The sequence below is a fragment of the Xenopus laevis genome, chromosome 1L (assembly GCF_017654675.1).
Source record: "Xenopus laevis strain J_2021 chromosome 1L, Xenopus_laevis_v10.1, whole genome shotgun sequence".
Classification (NCBI taxonomy): domain Eukaryota; kingdom Metazoa; phylum Chordata; class Amphibia; order Anura; family Pipidae; genus Xenopus; species Xenopus laevis.
Window position 1 is genome coordinate 25,216,144 of NC_054371.1, and position 27,642 is coordinate 25,243,785.

At 41.3% G+C, this 27,642-nt stretch overlaps 1 protein-coding gene across 13 annotated transcripts in view; it reads left to right on the top strand.

The window, feature by feature from the left end:
• ablim2.L (actin binding LIM protein family member 2 L homeolog) overlaps positions 1-27,642 on the top strand; it is a 128,134-nt gene that overhangs the window by 40,670 nt on the left and 59,822 nt on the right. For all 13 annotated transcript variants that reach the window (XM_041581538.1, NM_001094336.1, XM_041581551.1 and 10 more), the window contains 3 exon segments: positions 11,595-11,738; positions 23,234-23,417; positions 25,081-25,196. In XM_041581538.1, the coding sequence (XP_041437472.1) occupies positions 11,595-11,738; positions 23,234-23,417; positions 25,081-25,196 (444 nt within the window).

Here is a 27,642-nt window from a genome sequence, read left to right on the forward strand (position 1 = left end):
TTAAGGGCTATTCCACACGGGGAGATTGCCTTGCGTTTGCGGTCGCGGCGACAAAGCGCCGCGCCAGTCGCCGCGACCGGCGCAGGCGACAGTTTTGTATGGGCGCCTATGTAAAAACGCCTGTGCTAACCACACGAGGCGATGCGCTTTTCAACAGTCGCCTGAAAATGCCTCGCCAGGCTTTTTCAGGCGACTGTTGAAAAGCGCATCGCCTGGTGTGGTTAGCACAGGCGTTTTTACATAGGCGCCCATACAAAACTGTCGCCTGCGCCGGTCGCGGCGACTGGCGCGGCGCTTTGTCGCCGCGACCGCAAACGCAAGGCAATCTCCCCGTGTGGAATAGCCCTAAATGGTGTTTTTTCTATATGGGATTATCCAGTGCTACTAGAAATGTATGTTTTTCATTATTATTCATATAAACAGTGGCCTGTATTACGTGATATATATATTTATAGAGCCCTGCCATGTTCAAAGATAGAGAATTTAGTACATACCTCCCAACATTTTGGAAATAGAAAGAGGGATTTGGTGTGCATAGCGCAGCAACATTTTTTCACCACGCCCGTTTTTGCAAAATTCGGCAGGTTATGAAAGTTTAAACACATTTCTGTGTTATTCATGTGATATTACAGTTTTGCTAATGAGAGTGAATAGCTCTTTAAGCTGCTAGTCACAGTTTCCCCAAGAGACCTGCTTATGTTAAATTGTTACAGTTACTTATTTGCTTATCTTAAATTGTTACAAAGTATCTAAGTGCACAGTGGTGGCTGTTCTAGGCTTTGCCACCTTTTAGCCCGGTGGAGACCAGACAGAGGGTGGAGCTGTGATGCTTAGGGGCGGGTCCGTGACATAGGGTTGGGGCCATGATTAGGCGATCGGCTGTTCGCCGTGTCAATTATAGGGAATTCCTGTCCGGTTTTTATAATGTGGAAAACCGGGCATGCAGTTTTGACCCGGGCAGCCCTTCAAAATCGGAGAAGTGGCAACCCTAGGCTGTTCTTTTTTTTTCTGGCTGTTCAGAGCAGGAGATCAAAGAGAAAGTCAGGACATTTCAGTAACAAGCAGCGACTGCGGGTTGAGCTGTCAAAAGCGGGATTCGGTGTATACCTAAGGAAATTATGTAATGAAATCAGGTTTATTTACATTCCTTTTTTTCTGAGGGGTTGGTATCAGAGCAATAATCTCAAAAATAATGCCCAGATACAGGACCCAGCCTGAGATTCAAGGTGCTCAAGGCCAAGTGCCCCTCCGTTCATCTCTTTAGCTTGTTCTCCCCCCCCATGTGCATGCGCTACCACACATGTACATGCAACTCCTGATGCGAATGCGCACAACCTCAGACAAGCACGCAGATGCGCAGTCTTTCCTTGGCAAGGAGAAGAGGTAAGTACCAATGCCCTGCCACTGTTGCATCCTAGGCACATGCCTCTTCTTCCTACCGCTAGTTCCAGCCCTGCCCAGATCAAGCAAATATTCACAGTTTCCATTGTTTACATTGACACTACTGTAGCACGGGCAGGTATGAATAATGCTAAGAATCCAAAGGTCACTAACCTGGTATGGACACAGTATGGTCATCTAACACCACCCAGACTGTGTAGGGAAGAAGCACACCAAATTTTCTGGCAGAGCCGTTATCTCAGGTGCAACCCGAGGAAGTGGGATGGTCCCCGAAAGCTTGTGCTTAAAATTTCTGCAAATAAAAAGAGATAAAGGCTTTGCCAGAAAATGTGATGTGCTTCTTCCCTACACAGGCTGGATGACACAATTGGCTTGGAAGCAGCTTGGGATATGAATGGACCCTGCAGTGATAAGTAAGTGGTGTTGTGCTAGAAAGATTTGCATCTAACACCACAATATTGATACTTTCAGCTTGGGCCTCCTACTACTTAGTTAGCAGGGTCCTCCCCCCAAGGAGGCTCTAGTTATTAACCAATCAGTGCAAATATACAATGCATATGAAACACGCTAATTAATCATTACTCCCATAAAACCCAGTGTAAAAAGTCCATCAGTGATCCGTCATAGTTCCATGAAATGTCCATAATAGATAAACAGTGCACTAACCTTTATAAAAAGGGAACAATTATTTCCATAACAGTATCAAGTGTTTACTAAAAGTTATTGTAAAATTGTACTGGTATTAGTAAATAGTCTATACCAATAAAAAAGTTAAATACCACATTAGTGCTTATATAAAATCTTTAATCTTACCCTATATGCGGAAAACAGAGGAATGGTCTAGCTGACCCTGATAATAAATTACGTTGAGCTTTGAGGAAAAAAGAAAATGCACAGTAAAACCATCTATTCCAGAAAATCTTTAAAGAAAACAAGACATACAGTATTGTTCTCTTCATTAAGTCCCTTCGGGTGACGATTTTGAAGAAGCCAGATCTAATAACACTCCCTTTGGAGTAAAAGCCTTTTTATATCTTGCCCTTGCCTGGCGGTTACCTTTTCCACTATTTACCATCTCACCGGTGACACCTGATGGCCCTGAGTGAAAAAATGTTTGGCCAAAAGTGATTGATTTATTGCATTATTTATTGACACAAGTTGATTTATTCTGTATGCTTGACAAAGGGGTGTTTGTTCCCTGAAACTTGCATCGCACTCTGCTGCAAATAAAAACTTGAATTTTTCATGCAGACCTGTGTGCCATAGGATTTCCTTGTCGTCTGGGTTTGTGAGGCGGCCGAGCCTCTACCTGTGTGCACCAGGCTTCTCTTCTACTACATAATGTGTGCGAGGTCCTGCACCATTTAAGGGGGCAAATTCACTAAGATTCGTAGCGTCTGCTTCGCCGCACTTTGCCAGGCGTATTTTCACCAGCGCTACACAAATTCACTAAAATCCGAAGTTGCGCTCAGGGGAAGCGTAAGGTTGCGAAGTTGCGCTAGCGTTAATTCGCCAAGCAAAGCAAAGTTACGCTAGCGATGGTTAATTTGCATACGGCGCCAAATTTAAGTTACAATGGAGTGATATGTAGCAGAACTACACAAGCCTGGGAAACCTTCAAAACAGCAAATAAAATTTTTATTTTACCCTACACATGTGCCCATGTGTTAAGGTGCCATGAGTTAGGAAATGTACGGGGGAAGGAGGGTAGCCCCAAAAAAAATTTCGATCTTTTTCAGCCTATCACCCATAAAAAAAGAAAAAACGCCAGTGTTTTTTGTTTTTAACTTTTTTTAAGCAATCCCTATCTACTCTATTGCACTTCGTCTGGTCTGTGGTGGCGAAAGGAATTCTGGCGTAAAAGGTAGCGCTCAGAATAATTTGCGCGTCAGTGAATTTGCGTAGTTATGTCCGTTGCGCTAATTTCGCCAGGTGTAAGGGCGCGAAGTAACACTAGCGGATTTACGCCTGCGTCCGTTAGTGAATCGGCGAATTAACGAAAATGCGATATGCTGGCGAATTCACGCTATAGCGTTAGCCGCTTCGTTGTTTAGTGAATTTGCCCCCTAGTCTCCAGTTATTAACCCATTAGTAACCTGAGTGTGGAATGGAGTCTGTGTATATAAGACCATGCTCCACACAATCACACCCATAATACTAAATACTTCCTGCAATTCCTATGTTTTTTAACCACATTGCAAATGTTTTCCCCAAGAATCCCTGTGTCATTGTGTTTGCAACTATGTGCACCCCAAAATTGCTGCTGCACCTATTGACCTAACCCACTCTGGAAACCCTGGAATTACAGCCATGTTCAGGGTGCGCTTGCACGCGATTTAGGAGAAGAGGCAGGATGGACACAATGGAGCTTCATCTGTTGTTTCTAGTTGTCCTAATGTTCATTATATTTAATTGCTGGGTAGTAAGTGCTTCTTTCCTTTTTATCATATGGTTTCATCATATAATGTTGAGGAGGAAATAAATAATATTGTCAAGATATCAGCTTCTAGAATGTTCTTTACATACGGTTAACAGAGGTGTGGGGTTAGATGCTCAGAAATGCTCTGCCCCCCCCCCCAAATGACAGATTTACAGGCCCTTTAGCATGCTGCGTGGTGTTGGCTGCGTTACACTGCAGCTATTTCTGTTGCAGACTGAGCGACTCCTTGCCCGTTGTATTCTCATGCCTGCACTTATTCCGTCTTTTCAAATACAATCAGGCCTGCTCAGGGTGTTTGCTCATTGTTTTCCATTATATTCTATTCTTCTGGAGAGGAAGTTCTGTCTATTAAAGCATTTCAGGGGGTTCCTTGTTTAAATTTTCCTGCTTTTTAAAGATGGTGATGGATCAGAAAGTATTCATAATGCGCTAAGATTATTAAAATAAACTGCTTTCCCTGAATTATTAATCCGATCACAATCTCATGTTTTGCCAGAATAGCAAAGAAGACATTGATATTTCTTGAAAGAATACTTACGGGGGGGGGGGATAGTTCTTGCTGAGACGTAATGTGCAGTATTGTTCCTACAGGGCCACTAAATCCTATTTTATTCTGGCATTTGGAAGTAGGAAGAAATAAAATGTGAATTCTCAAAGGTCACTTGTAACAGATGTTTTGTGTCTCAGTCACCTCCCTAGTGCTAACTGCATTTGCTAGTTTATTGGGTGTCTTTATGTGTACACATTTGATAGAATGTTCCTTGATGGTTTGTATCCTTTATATTAGTTCCTAATGGTAAATATAAGGCAGTGGTCCCCAGGGGCGATCCTGGCCCCTGCAACAGTTGTTACCGCCCCCCTCCCCCGTGCGCTTACCTTTTTGCGCCTGAGGGGGTCCAGGGGGGTCATCAAGGGCGGCAGAGAGTGCCAGGACGCTAGCGCAGAGAGCCTAACTGCACTCTCTGCGCTAGAAGAGCTGAATTTCCGGTTTTGTAACCCTGGTGGTCCCCAACCAGTGGCTCGTGAGCAACATGTTGCTCTCCGACCCCTTGGATGTTGCTCCCAGTGGCCTCAAAGCAGGTAATTATTTTTGAATTCCAGGCTTGTAGGCAAGTTTTGGTTGTATAAAAACCAGGTGTACTCCAAAAATGAGCCTCCTGTAGGTTGACAGTCCATATAGGGGCTACCAAATAGCCATTGACAGTCTTTATTTGACTCCCCAGGAACATTTTTTCTACTTACGTTGCTCCTCGACTCCTTTTACATCTGAATGTTGTTCACAGGGAAAAAAAAGTTGGGGACCACTTGTATGGGGTATGGAATCTATTGCTCAGTGTTTCCACATGATAGATAGGTTAGTGTAGCTCCACTGCGGTTGACCTTCTTAGTGTTTATGTACAGTAAATCAGTGTTGTAGCCTAATTAATTCTCCTTTGAGGTCCAGTGTCTAGAGTTAAAGGGGAACTATCGCGAAAATGAAAATGTAATATTAGCTTCAGCATAATAAAACAAGAAACTCAATCATACAATAAATACAATCAATTTTGTACCGTTTCTGAAATAATCAAGTTTATCTTCACTATCCCTCTCTCAGCATCTGTATCTCTTCATTCTGTTTTCATTTAGGAGTTGGGTATAAGAGCTCACTCAATTAAAAATCACCAGACATCATGTCTATCTACATGTAGGATTTGTGCAAAAGGCAGTTATTTTGTTAGATTTTGTTTGCACTGGAATCAGTTATTTGGGTGAGCTCTAATACATCTGCTAGGAAAGGAAGCCCCCTATAAGATACTGTATGTTGAATCATTCATCTGACACCCAACTGCTGCATAAAGATAGAATGAAGAGATGCTGAGAGGGGAATAGTGAATATAAACTTTATTTCAGAAACAATGTACATAGTATTTAATACATAACATTTTACACATCAATAGTTCCCAGAGTGCATTGAAATGATGTCAGTCCAGCAGGTTAGTTGTATATTATAATTTCAGCTTTTATCCTCCAATCAAAATTCTTGTTGAAGCCAAGTACACAGTAATGATACTAGTGTATGATTACAGGAACCATGCAAAAGGACAGCAGAAAAGCTCTTCCTTGCAGTACCTTATCTCAAATGAGCGATCAATATAATTTATCATACAATGTCTAAAAGCAAAGTGAAGCAGATTAAGTGGTATCAATCATTTGTATTATTTTCTGTAATTACTACAATGGGACTGTCACAGTTTATGTCTCCCTCTTCTATACTGTACAATGTTGCTTTCATTCATCAGATTTAATATTAGTGGCTGCAGTGCCTGCTGAAACACCCTCATCTGCCATAGGTAAAGTGTTTCCTTTATTCTTTCTTGCACCTGTTGTACCCATTATAGCAACTAAGTAAGATGTATTGCTGTAAGGCACAGGGGAGCCCTGTATTTACATTTGCATTAACCAGATTTTTAGTGGTGTTCAGGGCTACGATTGCACAATGCCCACAAGCATGCACTGGTTTTGCATCCATGACATTGTACTTAAAGGGTTTGTTCATCTTATATTTTATGTATGAAGTAGAGAGTGATGGCCTGAGACAATTTGCAATTTGTTTTCATTTTTTATTATTTGTGGTTTTTGAGTTATTTAGCTTTTTATTCAGCTGCTTTCCAGTTTGCAATATCATCGATCTGGTTGCCAGGGTCCAACGTATCCTAGCAACCATGCATGAATTTGAAGAGACTGGAATATGAATAGGAGAGGCCTGAATAGAAAGTTTAGTAATAAAAAGTAGCAATATCAAGACATTTGTAGCCTTACAGAGCATTTGTTATTTAGATGGGGTCATTGACTCCCATTTGAAAGCTGAAAAGAGTTAAAAGAAGGCAAATAATTAAAATCTATAAAAAAAATATGTAATGAAATGAAATGCAAAGTTGCTAGGGATAGTACATTCTATAACTTAAAGGACAAGGAAAGTTAAACTAATGAAGTAGGCTAGAAATGTTGTACATGTTGTGCTTCTGTACCAGCCCAAGACAACCACAGCCCTTTAGCAGTAAAGATCTGTGTCTCCAAAGATGCCCCAGTAGCTCCCCATCTTCTTTTCTGCTGATTCACTGCACATGCTCTGTGCTGCTGTCACTTACTGAGCTTAGGGACCCACTCACAATATACAGTACACATAGAATAGAAATGTCACAATATAAGGCTGATTAGTTATTAATACAGATAATTACTACATGGGAGCACAGAAACCAGTGCAATTAGCATCCGAATTTAATAATCAGCCCTCTTGCATCAGCTTATATTGCAGGGGAAGCTCATTTTCTGCTGGATAATTAGTGACGAGCCCTAAGCTTAGCTTCTCAACAGCTGCTCAGAGCCCACTGAGCATGTGAGTGTCACAGACACTTTCCAAGATGGTGACCCCCTGTGACAAGTTTGAAGTCCTGGATCATTGCTGCTATTGACAAGCTGAAACTTTAGCCTGGTGCAATAAGTTCAATATATAAAACATGACATTTTTAGCCCTATACATTTTTAGGGTTTAGTTCTCCTTTAAAGCTTTAATTAATCAGCCTTGCACATAATAATACATATTAGAATAATATGGGTGCAATTATGCTGGAAATCTTGGAACAAAGCTGCATTGTGGGAAACAATAAAAGATATAGGATAAATTTGCCCTGTTAGAATATAACCCCACGTGGAACAGTCCAATGGGCATTCAGTGTTACACGTTTATAATCCCCCCCCCCGTAGTACAGGAGATAAGTGAGACGTGAAATATATTCTGAACAGAGCAAAACACTGAACAATGCTGGCAATCAATGAGAAACTCCTGTATCCATTGCAAGAAGAGATTCTTTTTTTGGCTCATTTGTGTACAGGATGATAACTGGATTAAATATCACCCACGGTGAGTCACGGGGGATGAATCCAAGTTACCAAGGCACATGTAGCTGTAGCAGTGTAACTAAATAAAGAGGCAAATTGCTCATTCACATACCTTCAACTGACTGAGGCACCAGCAGTAAATTAATCCCACGTAGGCTAGGAATGGCATTTGTATGTGTCTCCATCCCAGAGCTTGTTTATACATAAGATCTATTAATTAGCATCACATATAAATAAGCAGCTCCCTTCCCTTCTGCGGGAGGAACTAGTTGAGACAAAAAGGACTCCTGTACCCCATAGAGATCAAGGCCAAAAATGTAAGGATAAAGAATTGGGGGAACTGTTAGCATATTGGCACGCAGTAAAATGAGCTTTGCTTGTCCATATTATGTAACATATTAAACATAATTTGTAAAAAAAACAAGAATGTGCCCGTGCATTAAACTCCTTTAGTTATAGAAGAAATGTGCTTTAAAAAGTTTCTGGTTACTTTATTGAAAAATTCTGCAAAAACCCTACTAGTCCCGCCCATCTGTTCCACTTTCTGCTGCCTCCTTTCCCAGGCTGTGCAGGGGAACTGGCGGCAGTCAGCACACCGCACTGTAGCACAGGAACTGAAGCCTGTCTTTACTTGTGTGACTGCAGGCCTGTGATTGGCTGTACCTCTCCTACTGTCCTTCTGGCCGGGACTGTTAGGACATATCTACCATTCATTTGAAATAGGCACCAGAGAACATCTATGGGAGCTCAAATAAAGGGGCTAATATTTAGGGATGCACCGAATCAACTATTTTGGATTCGGCTGAACCCCCGAATTTTCATATGCAAATTAGGGGTGGAAAGGGGAAAACATTTTTTAATTTATTGTTTTGTCACGTGATTTCCCTCCCAGCCCCTAATTTGCATATGCAAATTAGGATTCCGATTCAGTTCGGCCGGGCAGAAGGATTCGGCCGAATCTGAATCCTGCTGAAAAAGGCCGAATCCCGAACCGAATCCTGGATTCGGTGCATCCCTACTAATATTGAAGACAATATTAAATTACAGGCAAAGTAAAACCAGCACCATATAGTAAACATTATTGTCTACAATTAATATGTTAACTATCCTATATGTCTTTTTGAAAGGGATGGCTTACCTTTAAATTAACTTTTAGTATGTTATAGAACAGCTAATTCTATGTAACTTTTCAATTGGCCCTAGATTAGCCTTCTTCTTCTGACTCTTTCAAATGGGGGCCACTGACCCCATCTAAAAACAAAGGCTACACATTTATAGTTATTGCTACTTTTTATTACTCATCTTTGTATTCAGGACCTCTCCTATTCATATTCCAGTCTCTTATTCAAATCAGTGGCTAGGGGAATATGGACCCTAGCAACTAGATTTCCGAAATTGCAAACTGGAGAGCTGCTGAATAAAAAGCTAATTAACTCAAGAACCACAAATAAAATAAAAAATGAAAACCAATTACAAATTGTCTCAGAATATCACTCTCTACATCATACTTAAAGTTAAGTCTAAGGGATAGTTCACCTTTAAATTAACTTTAAGTATGTTATAGGATGGCCTATTTGAAGCAACTTTTCAATTTTTCTTCATTATTTTTTTTTATTGTTTTTCAATTAATTGCCTTCTTCTTCGGACTCTTTCCATCTTTCAAATGGGGATCACTAACCCCATCTAAAAAACAAATGCTCTGTAAGGCTACAAATGTATTGTTATTGCTACTTTTTATTCCTCATTTTTCTATTCAGGCCTCTCCTATTTATATTCCAGTCTCTTATTCAAATCAATGTATGGTTGCTAGGATAATTTGGACCCTAGCAACCAGATGGCTAAAATTGCAAACTGGAGAGCTGCTGAATAAAAAGCTAAATAAGTCAAAAACCACAAATAATAAAAAAATGAAAACCAACTGCAAATTGTCTCAGAATATCACTCTCTACATCATACTAAAAGTTAAATTAAAGGTGAACAAACCCTTTAAAGGTGAATGGCTGTTAAAATATTTTGAGGTGTATGATATATTGTATATAACACTAGGTTATGATGGATCACAGATCTGGATGAGCCATGGTGCTTCTGACTGATATCACTGACAAGCAGCAAATACTTTGATAAAAATACTGGTGTGCACTAAGGGGCCATTGGAAGAGAGAATAACAATGTATTCGGCTGAAGATCCGTTAAAAGAAACATGTTGCAGCACCGTTTAATTTTTAGCAGAAGGAATGAAAAAAGTTGACGTGTGTGGGAGTGTAAATTAGGATCACTTAACTAGTATTCTCCAGAATAAGTCAATGTGAGTCACACAGAGGAGGGCGGCTGTCATTGTCACAACACACCTGCGCTCTGCACCCTACTCACTAATTACACCGCTGCATTAAATGAATGTATAGAAACGCTCCGGGGGAGGATGGGGGTGTATTTGCCTTCTGTCTCATAATAACACTGTGGTGGTGGTGGGCACTGTGCACGCATGTTCCCTGCTTGTTGGTAAGGAGGAGTAGTGTAACTACAGGCTGACATCAGCAGAAATAATCCCCATCCCCATGGGGGGTAGGGTTGCCACCTGGCTGGTTGATCCCAATGTTATTAATAGGGAAAAAAGATAAATATAAAGGAAGGTCTGTATTTTTTTCCAGAAAAGGTGGCAACCCTAATGGGGGGGGGATAACAATCCGGTCCTGGAATCTTTTTTTTGCACTAAATGGTAACAAGAAATACATTTTCAGAAATGCCCGAAGTGGATCATTATCATTATCCCCCTCATGACATAAAACATAAAATTCAGGATCATAAACTCAAAGTTTTCACTACAGCAATTCATTTAGATGCAGACTGAATGGCTACAGCAGTGATCAGGGCCTGACCATGATTCCTGCAACCCCACCCCCTGCTTACTCTCCTCCATTCCCCACCCCCTTTTTACCCTCGTCCATTCCCGAACCCTGCTTACCTTCCTCCATTCCCCACCCCTTCTTACCCTCCTCCTTTCCCCACCCCTGCTTACCATCCTCCATTCCCCACCCCTTCTCACCCTCCTCCTTTCCCCACCCCTGCTTACCATCCTCCATTCCCTACCCCTTCTCACCCTCCTCCATTCCCCACCCCTGCTTACCCTACTTTTTTCCCCACCCCTGCTTACCATCCTCCATTCCCACCCCTTCTCATCCTCCTCCATTCCCCACCCCTGCTTACCCTCCTCCTTTCCCCACCCCTGCTTAACATCCTCCATTCCCCACCCCTGCTTACCCTCCTCCTTTCCCCACCCCTGCTTACCCTCCTTCATTCCCCACCCCTGCTGACCCTCCTCCATTCCCCACCCCTTCTTACCATCCTCCATTCCCCACCCCTGCATACCTCCCAACTGTCCAGTTTTTAGAGGGACAGTCCCTCTTTTGACAGCTCAACCCGCAGTCCCTCGTTTGTACAGGAAAGTCAACATTTTCTCTGCACTGAACAGGCAGAAAAAGAAGTTTCTAACTTAAATGGCTTTTGGCAGAGAGCCCAGAACAACCACAGCTGCAGATAAGATACTTTTGTAATTACTTTTGTAATTGTAACAATATAAGACAACAGGTCCCTTGGGAGAAGTTAGACTCACAGTTTAAAGGGCAATTCACCTTCATTAGCAAAACTGTAATAACTGAAAAAAACACAGAAATATGTTTAAACTTTCATAACCTGCCAAATTTTGTAAAATGAAGATGGTAATTAGGGGATGTGGCCACAAAAATGTGCATAGTCAAAAAAATTCACCGTACAGCGAGCAACAACTTTTTTGTCCCTCTTTTTATTTCAAAAATGTATGCAGATATTCTATCCTAATGCTGGCCTTGCTAAACGATTGCTTTTCTCTCTCTTTCAGTATCTCAGCACCAAGCTGTTCAGAGCCCCCTGGATAAGCCCTTGGGAAATGCAATCCTGTGCAACAACTGTGGGAATGCCTGTAAGGGAGAGGTGCTGCGGGTGCAGAGCAAATATTTCCATATTAAATGCTTTGTGTGTAAAGGTAAGGACCTAATCATCAGGTGCTGCTAGTAATACGTTGACTCCTTGTATTTGCAAATGCAGATATCAAGCCAGACTGGTTATTTTGGATTACAAGGTGAGTAACAATTGTAACACATTACAACAGCCGTAATGAACAGTAACGTAACTTCGTTTGCGCGATTTTTCTCTGCGCCTGCAGCCGCCTGCAGCGCGCACGATCTTCCGGGGGGCCCTGCGGGGGTGCGGGCCATGGCCCATTTGCACCCCCTGCTCCCCCGGTAGTTACGCCCCTGGTAATGAATATACAGTATATCCCTCATTCTCATTACTGCTGGGTGCATTTCACTTGGTACTCATCAGCCACAACATTAGTGATGTGCGGGCCGGCCCGATACCCGGGGGTCAGCCAGATTCATGCCGACCTCGCACTCCTCTTCGCGGGTGCCTGGTGGTGCGGGTTGATCGCTTCTCCTGCTTTCCCCGCCCACCTCCTTGCACTGCTGACTTCCGGCTTCTTCTTTTATAGACGATGCGCCTGCTCGCCCCACCCATTTGGGCACGTCAACGGTGGGGTGGCGCTGGTCTATGAAAGGAAGCTGGTAGGCTGGTGTGGGCAGTGCGGGTGGAGGGAGGCTTTGAGCGGGTCGGGAAAAACCAGACCCTCACATCACTACACCACTTATAAGGACATACAGGTGTGGCACCTGTTATCCAGAATGCTCTGGACCTCATTTTAACATTAAAGGGATTCTGTTATGATTTTTGTGATGTATATTTTATTTCTAAATCACACTGTTTACAATGCAAATAATTCACTCTGCAATATAACATTTCTTTCCTGAACCAACAAATGATTTTTTTTAGTGGTAATACTGGTGTGTAGGTGCATCTCAGGTTATTTTGCCTGGTCATGTGCTTTCAGCACTTTAGGATGGAACTGCTTTCTGACAGGCTGTTGTTTCTCCTACTCAATGTAACTGAATGTGTCTCAGTGGGACCTGGATTTTACTATTGAGTGCTGTTCTTAGATCTACCAGAGAGCGGTTATCTTGTGTTAGGGAGCTGCTATCTGGTTACCTTCCCATTGTTCTGTTGTTAGGCTGCTGGGGGGAGGGGGTGATATCACTCCAACTTGCAGTACAGCAGTAAAGAGTGACTGAAGTTTATCAGAGCACAAGTCACATGACTGGGGGCAGCTGGGAAACTGATAATATGTCTAGCCCCATGTCAGATTTCAAAATTAAGTATAAAGAAATCTGTTTGCTCTTTTGAGAAACTGATTTCCGTGCAGAATTCGGCTGGGGCTGCACTATTAACTGATTTCCCATGACAGTATCCCTTTAAATAAGCCAAAAAGGCTGTTTTTTTCCTCCAATAAGGATTAATTCAATTTTAGTTGGGATCAAGTACAAGGCACTATTTTATTATTACAGAGGCAAATTTTACAATTTTAAAAACAAATGTTCTGTAAGGCTACAAATGTATTGTCTGTGATACTTTTTATTACTCGTCTTTCTATTCAGACCTCTCCTATTCATATTCCAGTCGCCTATTCAGATCAGTGCATGGTTGTCAGGGTAATTCGGACCCTAGCAACTAGATAGCTGAAATTGCAAACTGGAGAGCTGCTGAATAAAAAGCTAAATAACTCAAAAACCACAAATAATAAAAAATGAAAACCAACTGCAAATTGTCTCAGATTATCACTCTCTACATCATACTAATAGTTCGTTTAAAGGTGAACATCCCTGAATATTTGAGATAAGAAGCAACACTGGAAAGTGTAATATTTCTACAGACACTTGTGTAGGAGCTAAAGGCTAAAATAAATGAGCAATAATAGTGTCTATAAGCCAATACTGAGCAAGCTGTTCCACATTCCTGCCTGTCTTGTGGCCAATGGAAATTACTTGTACTGAAGTCAGGGCTAGAGTAATGCTCCAAAACAGGATCCATCTGCTAATAGAGCCTGACCTTTCCTACAGCGCTGCCTTTGTCCCTGCTAGATAATTCTGTTTTGGTCACTGTAATAGCGAAACCAAACAAATGTCCCAAAGTTATTCCTCTCTGTTTCATGTTCTGTTTATTTCCCTTGGGTAATGATTGCTAAACAGGTTCTGTACTTCTGCCCATGAATCACCAATACATCATCCTGTTATCTTTCACTTTCTACCGCAGGGATTCATGATTAGGAAAATGACTGATCTGACCAAAACAAATTGATGTCTTTCTCTTCATGTCAAAATTGAAAGCTTAAAGGGCATGTAAAGGCAAAAAAATAAAATCAATTTGTACTTTCTTTAATGAAAAAGAAACCTTTCTCCAATATACTTTAGTTAAAAAATGTGTACCTTTTTTATAAGAAAACCTGACTGTATGCAGTGAAATTCTTCCTTCATTTACTGCTGTGGATAGGAATTGTCAGACGGTCCCTAACTGCTCTTCAGGGAAACAATCATACTTATGTACAGCAGGGGGAGCCCCCGCCTTACTTCCCAGCCATGCAGAACTCAAGCAGCTTTGTTTGTTTCCCTGAAGAGCAGTCGGCGACTGTGTAGAGATTTGTATTGGATTTTATTTTGCCTTTACGTCTCCTTTACTGTTTCCAACTCCAGCTGCAGGGACAAAGATCATGGAGCCAGATTTAAACAGATAAACTGGGATTCTATTTGGAGGATTATTTTGCTGCAGCCACTGGTTCTGCAGAGTTGGAGAAAGTTTGTATTAAACAATATAAAAAATATAAAATCCACATTAGATTACATGACAACACAGGACCCAGTGCAGTCTGCATATTCTTGCTGTATCGGCTTCTGGCAGATTTTATTTGACTTGTGCTGTTTTATTAATTTATGACGATCCCTAAGCAGCCCAGACCACACGGAGCATGTGCACAGTCTTGGTCTTGCAAAGATGTTTAATAAAGTTACAAGATGGTGAGCCCCTGTAGCCAACTTTGAAAGCATAAATCATTTGTTTGATTAGGCTTGTGGTGCAGTAAGTTCATGCTTATATTTAGTATACAAAATACAGCATTTCTAGCCTTATTCTATTTTAGACTTTACTTCCCCTTTAATGGAAATTAAAGAAATTACCAATTCCAGCAGCAGTTTTATTTCTTTCCAGGTTCAGTTTCAAATTTCTAATTTTTATATATCGTTTTCATTCACTGCATATGAGACGTCACTGAACTGAATTTGACTCCTGGTTTATATTTTAGGGATGCACCGACAGGGTCGCCATTAGAAATCAAGGGGCCCGGTACAACCAAATTTTTGGGCCCCGCCCACGCTGGCACCCAGGCGCCACCCCAGATCCCGCCCACTCCACATCACAGTTAAAAGACCACACAGACATCAGAGCTAGTAACCCCCCCCACACACAAGTTATAAAAAGCTATTGATGGTCAGGGCCCCCTTATAAGTTAAAAAGAAAAACATTGGCGCCAGGGCCCCCCATAAAAGTTTTTTTAAAAAGCATTGGTGCCAGGGCTTAGGATTCAGATTCAGTTCGGTATTCGCCTGAATCTTTCGCGAAGGTTTCGGAGGTTTGGCCAAATCCAAAATAGTGGATTCGGTTCATCCCTATTATATTTCAAAGGGGTGGTTCGCCTTTAAATTAACTTTTAGTATGTGAAAGAATGACTTATTCTAAGCAACTTTTCAACTGGCCTTCATTTTCACTTTTTTATAGTTTTTTTTAAAGGTTGTTATTTTCTTTCCAGCTTTCAAATGGGGGTCACTGACCCCATCTAAAAAAAATGCTCTGTAAGGCTACACATTTATATATTAGTTATTTTTACTTCTTATTGCTCATCTTTCTATTCAGGCGTCTCCTATTCATTTTCCAGTCTCTTACTCAAAGCAATGCATGGTTGCTAGAGTAATTTTGACCCTAGCAACCAGATTGCAGAAATTGCTAACTGGAGAGCTGCTGAATAAAAAGTTAAATAACTCAAAAACCACAAATAATAAAAAATCCAAAACAATTATAAATTGTCTCAGAATATCACTCTCTACATCATACCAACAGTTAATTTAAAGGTGAACAACCCCTTTAACTGAATACCAAAATAAAAATGGTGAAAATTTGAGATAAGTAGCAACAATGGAAAGTTTAGTATTTCTGTAGACACTTCTGTTAATGATTTGTCTTCTTCTTCTGACTCTTTCCAGCTTTCAAATGAGGGTCACTGACCCCATCTAATAAACAAATGCTCTGTAAGGCTACAAATGTATTTTTGTCACTACTTTTTATTACTCATACCTATTCAGGCCTCTCCTATTCATATTCCAGTGTCTTATTAAAAATCTTTGCATGGTTGCTAGGGTAATTTGGACCCTAGCAACCAGACTGCTGAAATTCCAAACTGGAGAGCTGCTGAATAGTGATGGGCGTTTCGCTTTGCTGAAAAATTCACGAAGTTCCTGCGATATGACAAAAAAAATGGGCAAAACGGCGCCGGCGTCTTGTTTTTGACGCCAGTGTCCGTTTTTGAAACCGGCGTCAGATTTTTTACGACGGCGTCCATTTTTTTGATGCCGGCTTCTGGTTTTATGATGCCGGTGCAAATTCGAATCGTGGGAATTCGCCGCGAATTTGCGGCTGGCGAATAAATTCGCCCATCACTACTGCTGAATAAAAATCCACACATAATAAAAAATTAAAACCAACTGCAATACATTTGTACCCTTACAGAGTGTTTGTTTTTAGATAAGATTTGTAAGTTGGAACGAGTCAGTAGAAGAAGGCAAATATTTCAAAAACTGTAAAAAACGAAAAAATTAAGACCAATTGAAAAGTTGCTTAGAATTGGCCATTCTATAACATACTAAAAGTTCTCTTCAAGGTGAACCACCCCTTTAAACCAGGAACCAATTCAGATAACAGCAAACTAAACTCTTTCTCTTCTCTTGATGGAAAACTTTTAAATCTTTATAAATAGGTATTTCCGTCAGCCACGGAAACCGGCGAGGTACACTGAAGTAGTAAATGTTACAGCGTCAACACTTTATAAGTAAGAGCCTTCTAAATAAGGGTTTGGATCTTGATAGTTATTCAGGAAATTCATATTTTTCCAGATTTGTTTGCCCTCCCCTTCACGTGCATAAGGAGGACTCGCTATGTCTTGTTTTACAATTTTATTACTATTCTGTTTGACATTTTATAAATAGATATTTCCGACATAAAGGGAAACAGGAGAAGTAAACTGAAAGGGGTGGTTCACCTTTAGTCTGGTCAATTCTAAGCAACTTTTCAATTGGTCTTCATTATTTCTTTTTTATAGTTTTTTTTAAAATTATTTGACTTAATCTTCTGCCTCTTTCCAGCTTTCAAATGGGGGTCACTGACCCCATCTAATAAACAAATGCTCTGGTAGACTACACATGTATTGTTATTGCTACTTTTATTTTATTCATCTTTTTATTCAGGCCTCTCCTATTCATATTCCAGTCTCTTATTCAAATCAATGCATGGTTGCTAGGGTCATTTGGATCCTAGCAGCCAGATATACGAAACTGCACATTTGAGAGCTGCTGAATAAAAAGCTAAATAACTCAAAAACCACAAATTATGAAAAATAAAAACCAATTGCATATTGTCTCAGAATATCACTCTCTACATCATACTAAATTAACTCAAAGGTGAATGTATGGAATCCTAATATTTCTGATGGTTGCCCTGATTGCAGTGAATGAAGTAGTGGCCATATAAAGGATGGCAAGTGCACTGTGGTTGGCCCTACTTGGCTAGCCCTGCTTGTGGAATTCTGTTCTATAGTTGGCAGCATCAGAATAAATCCCATTAATCAGAAAACTTCAGTACACTCAACTGATCAGCAAATCATAGGGATGACAAATTTGAATATTAAAATCTTTGATGCCAATGCTTAGTGAGATAGTAATATACAGAATGGGCCTGGACTGAGAATTAAAATAGGCCCTGTCATTTCAGGTACACAGTGGCCCAATCAGCCCACACAGAGGCCCAAACAGCACCCATCAGCCCACTAAAAACAGAATTTCTATGGCACTTTATAGCAGCCCCTCTGGCATTTGCCAGAACCAACAGATTGCCAGTCTGGGCCTGATACAGAAACATGTGACAGTATATACTCAGTTCCCAAAATAAACGTCCCTTACCAGCATTCCCATAAACCAATCACTATGACAGTGCTGTGTGCTTGTTCTGCATGGGGACACTACTTCTTTTTCAGCAATACCATCATAAAGAAATGCCGCTCTTTACTGCAGTGCCTTCATGTAATGACACCTGCAAACACACTGTCACTAGACACTTTCTTTGGTTTAATTGTGTCCCGTATAATGTGGGTGGTCTGGTAATAGAGTGCTGCTGGGAAAGCAATTCCATTAGCTAATGAAGCATCAGAAATAAGATATGCTAATGATATGTAAATGTTCAGTTTTAGGGCTGAAATCGACAAATGCTTTTGTAGGATGGTGTCGAATCAGCAAAACGCATCTTACAATTAGGGATGCAACGAATCCAGGATTCTGTTTGGGATTCGAGCTTTATTAGCAGGACTCAGATGCCATGCGCTGTGCCATAACGCAGGCGTCAAGTCGGATGCGACGAAAAATAAGATAAGAAATACAAATTTTGGATAGTGTTGCAGTGTTCATCCGACGCGATTGTCGGATGCAGACTCTGCATGCTGCGTCTGCATCCGACAGTCGTGTCATGTCGGATGAATGCTGGGACAACATCCGACATTGCTGTTTCTAACCTTATTTTCCGTCGCATCCGACTTGACGCCTGCATTTTGGCGCAGCACGTCGGATCCACCGAAAATGCATTAAAATCGCCCGTGTAGTTCTACCCTTACGTCAAGGATTCAGGGGTTTGGGCGAATCCAAAATAGTGGATTCGGTGCATCCCTACTTAGGGTAGGACTACATGGACGTTTTAGGCGATCCGTCGTGCTGCAGCAAAACGCATGCAACGGAAATAAGGTAAAAGATAGAAATGTCGGATGAAGTTGCATTGTTGATCCGACGCGACACGACTGTCAGATGCAGACACATTGTTCAGCGTCTGCATCCGACAGTCGTGTTGCGTCGGATCAACGCTGTGACTTCATCCAAAATTTCTATCTTACCTTATTTCCGTCGCATGTGATTTGTCGCATGCGTTTTGTCGCAGTGCGTTGGATCGTAGCATCCTACAAAAGCTTGTGCTGTTGCACGGCATGATCAGGTAAAATCTGACCCACAAAATCTGATCAAAATCTCCCATGTAGTTCTTGCACCGTAGGCTGAGCTCCACGGGCGTCTTTCATCGGATGAGGTCGGAACGACATAACGCAGGAGACAAGACGGATCTACTCGCAGGCATCCAAATATAATGGGAGTGAACGAAAAGTCACAAGTAAAAACTACATTCCATCCGACACAACACGACTGTCCGATGTGAACACAGAAAGCTGCATCTTTATACTACAGTCTTATCGTGTGGAGTTTTTACCTGCAACTTTTCATTCACTTCTATTATATTTGGACGTCTGCGACTACATCCGTCTCCTGTGTTATATTGTTTCTCATCCGACGGAAGACGCCTGTGGAGTTCAGCCCTTACCTGACGGAACATCTGTCTGTAGGGTTTGTGGGTCGAGCAAATGTAATGGGGACTTTTAACTTTTAACCTCATTCCTCTCTAACAATAACCTGCTGGACCCCTACAATCTGGTTTAAAGCCACAACACTCCAAGGAAACTGCCCTGACTCGACTAACTAATGAACTTTTAACCGCTAAAGCCAACATTACTATTACTTGCTTGATCTCTCAGCCGCATTTGACACTGTAGATCACCCTCTGCTCCTCCAGTCCCTCCATTCGCTTGTCCTTCGTGACACAGCCCTGTCCTGGTTCTCTTCTTACATTACCAATCGTTCCTTCAGTGTCTCCTGCAATGGAGTAGCATCTTCTCCCCTACCTCTTTCTGTTGGAGTTCCTCAAGGCTCTGTCCTGGGACCATTACTATTCTCTCTCTATACGTCATCCCTCTGCAAATTAATCAACTTGTATGGTTTCCACTACCACTCTATGCTGACGATACTCAGATCTATTTCTCATCTCCTGATCTCAACCCAGAACTCCTAACTCGCGTCTCCTCCTGCCTGTCCACTATCTCTACCTGGATGTCTGTTAAATTAAACCTCTCTAAAACTGAAATGGTTCTCTTTCCTCCAACTAACACCAGTAACATCCCAGAAGTATCCATCATAGCTAACAATTCCACTATCACCCCCTCTCCCCAGGCCCGGTGCCTTGGGGTTATCCTAGATTCTGCCCTGTCATTCACTCCTCATATCCAGTCACTTATTAAATCATGTCACTTCCACCTAAGGAACATATCCAAAATACGATCAATTATCACCTAAGATTCTGCCAAAATTCTTATTTACTCTCTCATCATATCACGTCTAGACTACTGTAACTCTCTTTTAATTGGCCTTCCCATCCAGAGACTGTCACCTCTCCAGTCCATAATGAACACTGCTGCGAGGCTCATACACCTCAGCAACCGCTCCTCCTCTGCCTCGCCATTCTGTCAATCCCTGCACTGGCTTCCGTTACCTTTCAGTATCAAATTCAAATTAATGACACTGACTTTCAAAGCACTTCATAACTCTGCCCCACCCTACATCTCTGAACTCATCTCCATATACTCACCCAACCGCTTACTACGCTCCTCTACTGACATGCTACTCAACTCTTCTCTCAAGACTTTGCAAGGGCTGCACCCCTCCTCTGGAACTCTCTCCCACGGTCTGTCCGACTTTCTCCCAACCTTTCTGCTTTCAAAAAATCTCTGAAAACGCACTTCTTTCGAGAAGCCTACCCTCACTCTGCTTAACTACCAAACGCAACACCACATACAGTACCACATTTCTCACCCACTTAATTCGATCTTGCCCACACCCACACCTTGTGTATTACTCCCTTCCCTTTAGAGTTTATGCCTATGCATAGGGCCTTCCTCACCTTTTGTACCGGTATTGATTGTGATGTATGTAACTCTATATTTTCTATGTATATAATTCATGTGATTTAGTTGTATAATCACATTTACTTTTCAGTGCTACGCAATATGTTGGTACTATATAAATACATGTTAATAATAATAATAATAATAATAATAACTTTGACAAGGTACATTTTTATTCAAAAGAATATAGTGATTTTAGCTTTTAATGCCACCAAATACATCACTAGTTGGTACTGCTTTAAACATTATTACCATGGTTATATCACATAAAAAAACCCAGGGGACATAACAAACACTTTGTTATTTTGTATGCTCCAGCTTGGATTTCCTTTCTTCATTGTTTTTGGCCTTTTCCAACTTTCTGTTTGTATTCAACAGAACTTCGATAAAGCTTTGAGGGAAAACACTATGATTCACCAGCATAAACCAAGCAGCAATATTATACATGTGCCATGGCAGAAATGCATTATGTGCTGCCACACTTCCTTCCTCCAGCTCAGGAGCTAAACAAGTCTATCACTTACATCTATATATACATGTGTTATGCTTTCCTGCCTCACTGGGCAGCAATAAATCTTGGAGTAAATAGCAAAGCCATAACATCACACGTTATTGTGGCTGCTTCTTACCACTCTGAGTGTATTGTCACAGTCCGTTACCTGCAGCAAAATCACCTGCCCCTACTGATCCAATGTCACGCTCTCCTCCTTCCCTACCTGATCTGCACTTTGCACATCCACACTTAGGGGCCGATTCACTAACTTCGAGTGAAGGATTCGAAGTAAAAAAACTTCGAATTTCGAGTGGTTTTTTGTGCTCCTCGACTATCGAATTGGCGTAAATTTGCCTGAGTAGAATGATTCAATAGATCGATTCTATTCGATTCAATTCCCCAGTTGAATTTCGAGGGATTTAACCCCTCGAAATTCGACCCTTGATGAATTTGCCACATATACTTCATGACAAAGTGATCTTTGATTTCGATGTATCTCTAGATTGAACCTTTGCTCTCTTCTGACTCCTTATTCTGAACTTTGAGGGAGAAATAAACCCTAAAAATGAATATGGCTAAAAATACCATATTTTATATAGTGAACTTATTGCACCAGGTAAAGTTTCAGCTTGTCAATAGCAGCAATGATCCAGGACTTCAAACTTGTCACAGGGGGTCACCATCTTGGAAAGTGTCTGTGACACTCACATGCTCAGTGGGCTCTGAGCAGCTGTTGAGAAGCTAAGCTTAGGGCTCGTCACTAATTATCCAGCAGAAAATGAGCTTCCCCTGTAATATAAGCTAATTGCACTGGTTTCTGTGCTGCCTTGTAGTAATTATCTGTATTGATTAATAATCAGCCTTATATATTGACATTTCTATTCTATGTGTACTGTATATTGTGAGTGGGTCCCTAAGCTCAGTAAGTGACAGCAGCACAGAGCATGTGCAGTGAATCAGCAGAAAAGAAGATGGGGAGCTACTGGGGCATCTTTGGAGACACAGATCTTTACTGCTAAAGGACTGTGGTTGCCTTGGGCTGGTACAGAAGCACAAAACAAAATGTACAACATTTCTAGCTACTTCTTTAGTTAGGCTTTTGTTCTCCTTTAAGGATTTAACCTTTGGCCTGGCTTTGGTCTTTGTCAAACTTCACTGCCTGCCTTGACCATTTCCTTTTTCTAACCCTGCTACTGCTTTTTAATTGGGGTTTCAAATAGAATTTTGACTTTCTAAGAGCTGCTATCCTACTTGTTCAGCACTGCTCCAACTCCTCTACATACAGCATCAGACTGGGGGTCTGGGGCCCTGCCGCCTCCCTGCCCCAGCTGCAACCCCCTTCCAACGGCCCCAGCTGAAACCCCCTCTAGGGTTGTCACCTGTCTGGTTTTGACTTGGACAGCCTGGTTTTTGGAAGGGCTGTCCGGGTCAAAACTGCCTGCTCGGTTTTCCAAATTAGGAAAACTGGGCAGGATACCCTATGATTGAGGGATATCAATGCTGTAATTCTGCTTCCAAAAGCACAGGCACCACTACCACTGTCAATCAACTGGCTATAGCTACACTAATGTCTCACTGGGCCTTGTTTGCAAAGTGTTGAAGTTAAAAAGTTTACTACTTCTAGGCGTTGTTCACCTTTAGAGACAATTTGCCATTGGTTTTAATTTTTTATAACTTATTTAGCTTTTTACTCAGCGGCTCTCCAGTTTGCAATTTCAGCAGGCTGGTTGCTAGGGTCCGAATTACCCTAGCAACCATGCATCGATTTACAATAACATTTGTAGCCTTACAGATCAGTTGTTTTTAGACAGGGTCAGTGACCCCTTTTTTGAAAAACTATAAAACATAAATAATGAAGACTAATTGAAAAGTTGCTTAGAATTGGCCATTCTATAACGTACTAAAAAGTTAATTTAAAAGTGAACGACCCTTTTAAGATATTCTTGAATACTGCTGCGAAAGGAACGTGTCCCTGTGTCTGTATTTATTTCCATGTAACTTTTCATTGCAGTGTGTGGCTGTGACCTTGCCCAGGGGGGCTTCTTTGTCAGACAAGGAGATTACGTGTGTACTCAGGACTACCAGCGACTGTATGGAACCCGCTGCTTCAGATGCGATGAATTCATCGAGGGAGAAGTTGTTTCTGCACTAGGGAAAACCTACCATCCCGGCTGTTTTGTATGTGCGGTATGTAGGTAAGTAGCAGGCTTTATATGCAGTATGTATGGAAGTGCCTATGTTTCTGCTGCATATTGACCCATCGGGAGTTATTTACCAAATTTATTTTTATTAAAAAACCACAAACCAAAAACCTATGCCCGATTTGACCAAATGTATTTATTTAAAAACTGGAATTACTCAGGTCCGGAATAAAACCCAATAAAATCAAGCAAAAAAACCCAGAATCTGTCTTTTTTCTCTAACAGCAGAATTTTTTTCAGGTTTTTGCCCTAAAACCCAGAATTTTTCACTAAACCCAGAGCACACCACAATAAATTCAAATTGAGATTGGTGCCTCTTCCATTGACTTATACAGGACCTTGACAGGTCTGAGGTGGCGGATTTTCAGATTCGGCTTTATGCAGCATCGGGGTATAATAAATCTCCAAAAATTTAGTTTTTGCCCCAAAAAGCCAACCAGAAAAATTTGAGGTTTGGTAAATTACCCCCATTGTGTTATATGTACTGTAGCATCAGCTTCTATGTCAGATGTAACCTCACTTTCTACTAAGGTTTTGATGATTACGGACAACCTCTAAGCTTAGTTGTTCAACAGCTGCCAAGAGTTTACTGAGCATGTGCAGTGTCACTGACACTCTAAAGATGTCATAGTAAGATCCAAGATCTGGAGCTTCTGCTATGGACACTGAAGACATGGAGTATTACTGTTGCAGCGCTGCAAAACTAAGGGTTAGGCTCAGTAGTCACTTGAAGCCCAGGGTGGGGTTATTGTAAAATGAAACAGGTGAAGTAGGGGGCTTGGATTGCTAAGGAAGGAACAGGTCTCTATAGTAAAGAGGCAGGGCCATAACTAGTGGTAGCATATTAGGCATGTGTTTTCTGCATCGGTGGTAGTGGGGACACAATAAAGGGGGAGGGGGTGGTTATCGTGAGAGAACAAGTGGAGCAGCAGTACGTGGACAGGATCCCCTTGTCTAAATAAATCTCTTTTGATTAATTCACCATTTATTAAGTCCTAAGAGTGCTCCATCTTCAGCACCTAAACCTTGTACCTCTTCCTAAAAACTTGCAACCTCTTCAAAACCGGGGGGGGGGGCAGGGAATGGGACCAGATTACTTGACCCAATGTAGTCCAATCCATCCCTGGTTATACAAAGTGTTTTTCATGCAGTATGGCAGCTTGCAGTTACTGAGCCTGTACTGCATTAAACTGAATGGTGCCTGTTATTTGCTAAGGGGCAGATTCATCAAGGGTCGAAATGAAAATTCGAATTTTCCCGTTTTTATATGGTAAAAACTGTCAAATTCGACTAGGGAGTTATTCAAATTTGATTCAAATTTTTCAAAAAATTCTAATTTGATTTTCGATATGTATAATACTCTGGCCCTTTATGAGCTCTAATTCAACTATTCGCCACCTAAAACCTGCAGAATTGCTGTTAAAGTCAATGGGAGACATCCAGGGATCAATTTGGACTTGTTTGTAGCCTTCTTAACATTCAAGTTTTTAAAATTCGATTCGAGTTTTCTGGTCAGTCCTATTTACCCGAGTTTAAAAATTTAGATTTTTATAATAAATTTCTAGTTCATGGAAGTTAATGGGAGTTTTGAAAAAGTTCGACCCTTGATAGATGTGCCTCCCTGTGTTGAGTTGAAAACATGATCATTTTGTTTCAGGAACCCTTTTCCCCCTGGTGACCGTGTTACTTTCAACGGCAAGGAGTGCGTCTGCCAAAAATGTACCATGTCTCCAACGGTTGGAAGCGGCAACTTCTGCATCCAGGCACTTCGAAGTAGGTCGTTCTTATAAATGTTTTATTTTGTTTTCTTTACTGAACTGCACCCCAGATAATTTACTTTTTATTTTTTTTCCATTTTCGCAGAATAAACTGAGAGGTAATAAAGAACCCAAACTACTCCAAATGTACAGTATCTAATAAAGGGAACAACCATTAGAGAAGGCAATTGTCCTGAGCCCAATAAATGGGACTTGCAATGAAAATGTTTCTGTCTGCTAATCTCAGAATAGTAATAATAATGAAAGATTGTCTTTCTTTTGAATTAAACATTATAAATTAAGTATGGTTGTTTTTACAGCCTCTCTCTCTCTCTTCAGTCTGTAGAACTAGAAAGGGAGGAGATGGGATTATTTGGTCTCACTACCCTCCCACAGGCAACTCACCCGGGGGCTCACACAGAGCTGAAACATAGTTACATAATTAAATCGGGTTGAAAAAAGACAAAGTCCATCAAGTTCAACCCCTCCAAATGAAAACCCAGCATCCATACACACACCCCTCCCTACTTTCACATAAATTCTATATACCCATATCTATAGAGTTTAGTATCACAATAGCCTTTGATATTATGTCTGTCCAAAAAATCATCCAAGTCTCTCTTAAAGGCATTAACTGAATCAGCCATCACAACATCACCCGGCAGTGCATTCCACAACCTCACTGTCCTGACTGTGAAGAACCCCCTACGTTCCTTCAAATGAAAGTTCTTTTCTTCTAGTCTAAAGGGGAGGCCTCTGGTATGGTGATCTTCTTTATGGGTAAAAAGGTCCCCTGCTATTTGTCTATAATGTCCTCTAATGTACTTGTAAAGTGAAATCATGTCCCCTCGCAAGCGCCTTTTTTTCCAGAGAAAACAACCCCAACCTTGACAGCCTACCCTCATAATTTAAGTCTTCCATCCCTCTAACCAATTTAGTTGCACGTCTCTGCACTCTCTCCAGCTCATTTATATCCCTCTTAAGGACTGGAGTCCAAAACTGCACTGCATACTCCAGATGAGGCCTCACCAGGGACCTATAAAGAGACATAATTATGTTTTCATCCCTTGAGTTAATTGCCTTTTTTATGCAAGAGCAAGACAGAACTTTATTTGCTTTAGTAGCCACAGAATGACACTGACCAGAATTAGACAACTTGTTACCTACAAAAACCCTAAGATCCTTCTCATTTAAGGAAACTCCCAACACACTGCCATTTAGTGTATAACTTGCATTTATATTATTTTGCCAAAGTGCATAACCTGCATTTATCTACATTGAACCACATTTTCCAGTTTGCTGCACAGTTTCCCAACTTAGTCAAATCACTCTGCAAAGTGGCAGCATCCTGCATGGAACCTATAGTTCTGCACAATTTTGTATCCACAGGCACCCACAGCGATGATATCCCTCAGCCAAGCACACAAAGCTTGAATGTTTAGCGCATGCTCCCAACATTATCCATAGTGTGATCCGAGCAAAGCCCATTCGACTGGCATCCATCTCCAGGAATCTCTTTCTTATCCTGGGCTGCATCTAGGGTTGCCACCTTTTCTGGAAAAAAATACCGGCCTTGCTATATTTTTATGGTTTTTCCCTATAAATAACATTGGCATCAAGCAACATTTTTACCGCGCTGCATCTCACGAATATCGGGTGGCATCGCCAACCATGTGATGTCTCTCCATAGTCCCAGGGCTTAGTGCACAGCACCCTGGTAAAGAACCAAATCACAGCTCCATTCTCTATGGCTGTGAGCACATGGCAAGAAAGCATTTATGCAGCAGTGACACCTTTTGGCAACCTCCGGTATCTGCCAGAACACACTGCACAGGGACAAGGGCTCCTACCCCGTCCCTTCACTCTTGATCAGGAGAGCCCATACTTTAATAATACGAGGTGTACTTTTAGTGATGTTGTCCCATTATGATCTACATCCATAAAAGCATTGTTAACATTCTGTTGCATGGAGATATTACTTAAATATTATATTGATTTATGAGATCATTTGTATTGCTATATTTAACAATCAACTATTCCTTATGTAAACTTAACATAATAAATATCTGAATGAAAAGCATGAAATAGGGGGGTAATTTAGTCAAGCTGATTGTTGACAGTGTCTTGAGATCTACTGATCACCCGCTAAAGGTCTACTGGTAGATCACAATCTACCTTTTGGGCACCCCTGCTCTAGGTCTCCTTTGAGAAGGGTAGTTGTAGATGGAGTAGCAGTGGATGCTTGCACATATACTGTATGTTTCAGTGTCTGGGTGAAGTATAATACCTCCAATAAAAGTGCCAAAGAAACACACTAAAGTGTTTGACACTGACTTAACATAAAGCAATCTAAATGTGACTGGCCAGGCAGGGGATTTTCCACCATGTGGGAAATAACATGGTGGGAAATGAGCCCCATAGAATAGTGTTTGAAACTTTAAGGCCGTTTATTTCTTACCCTT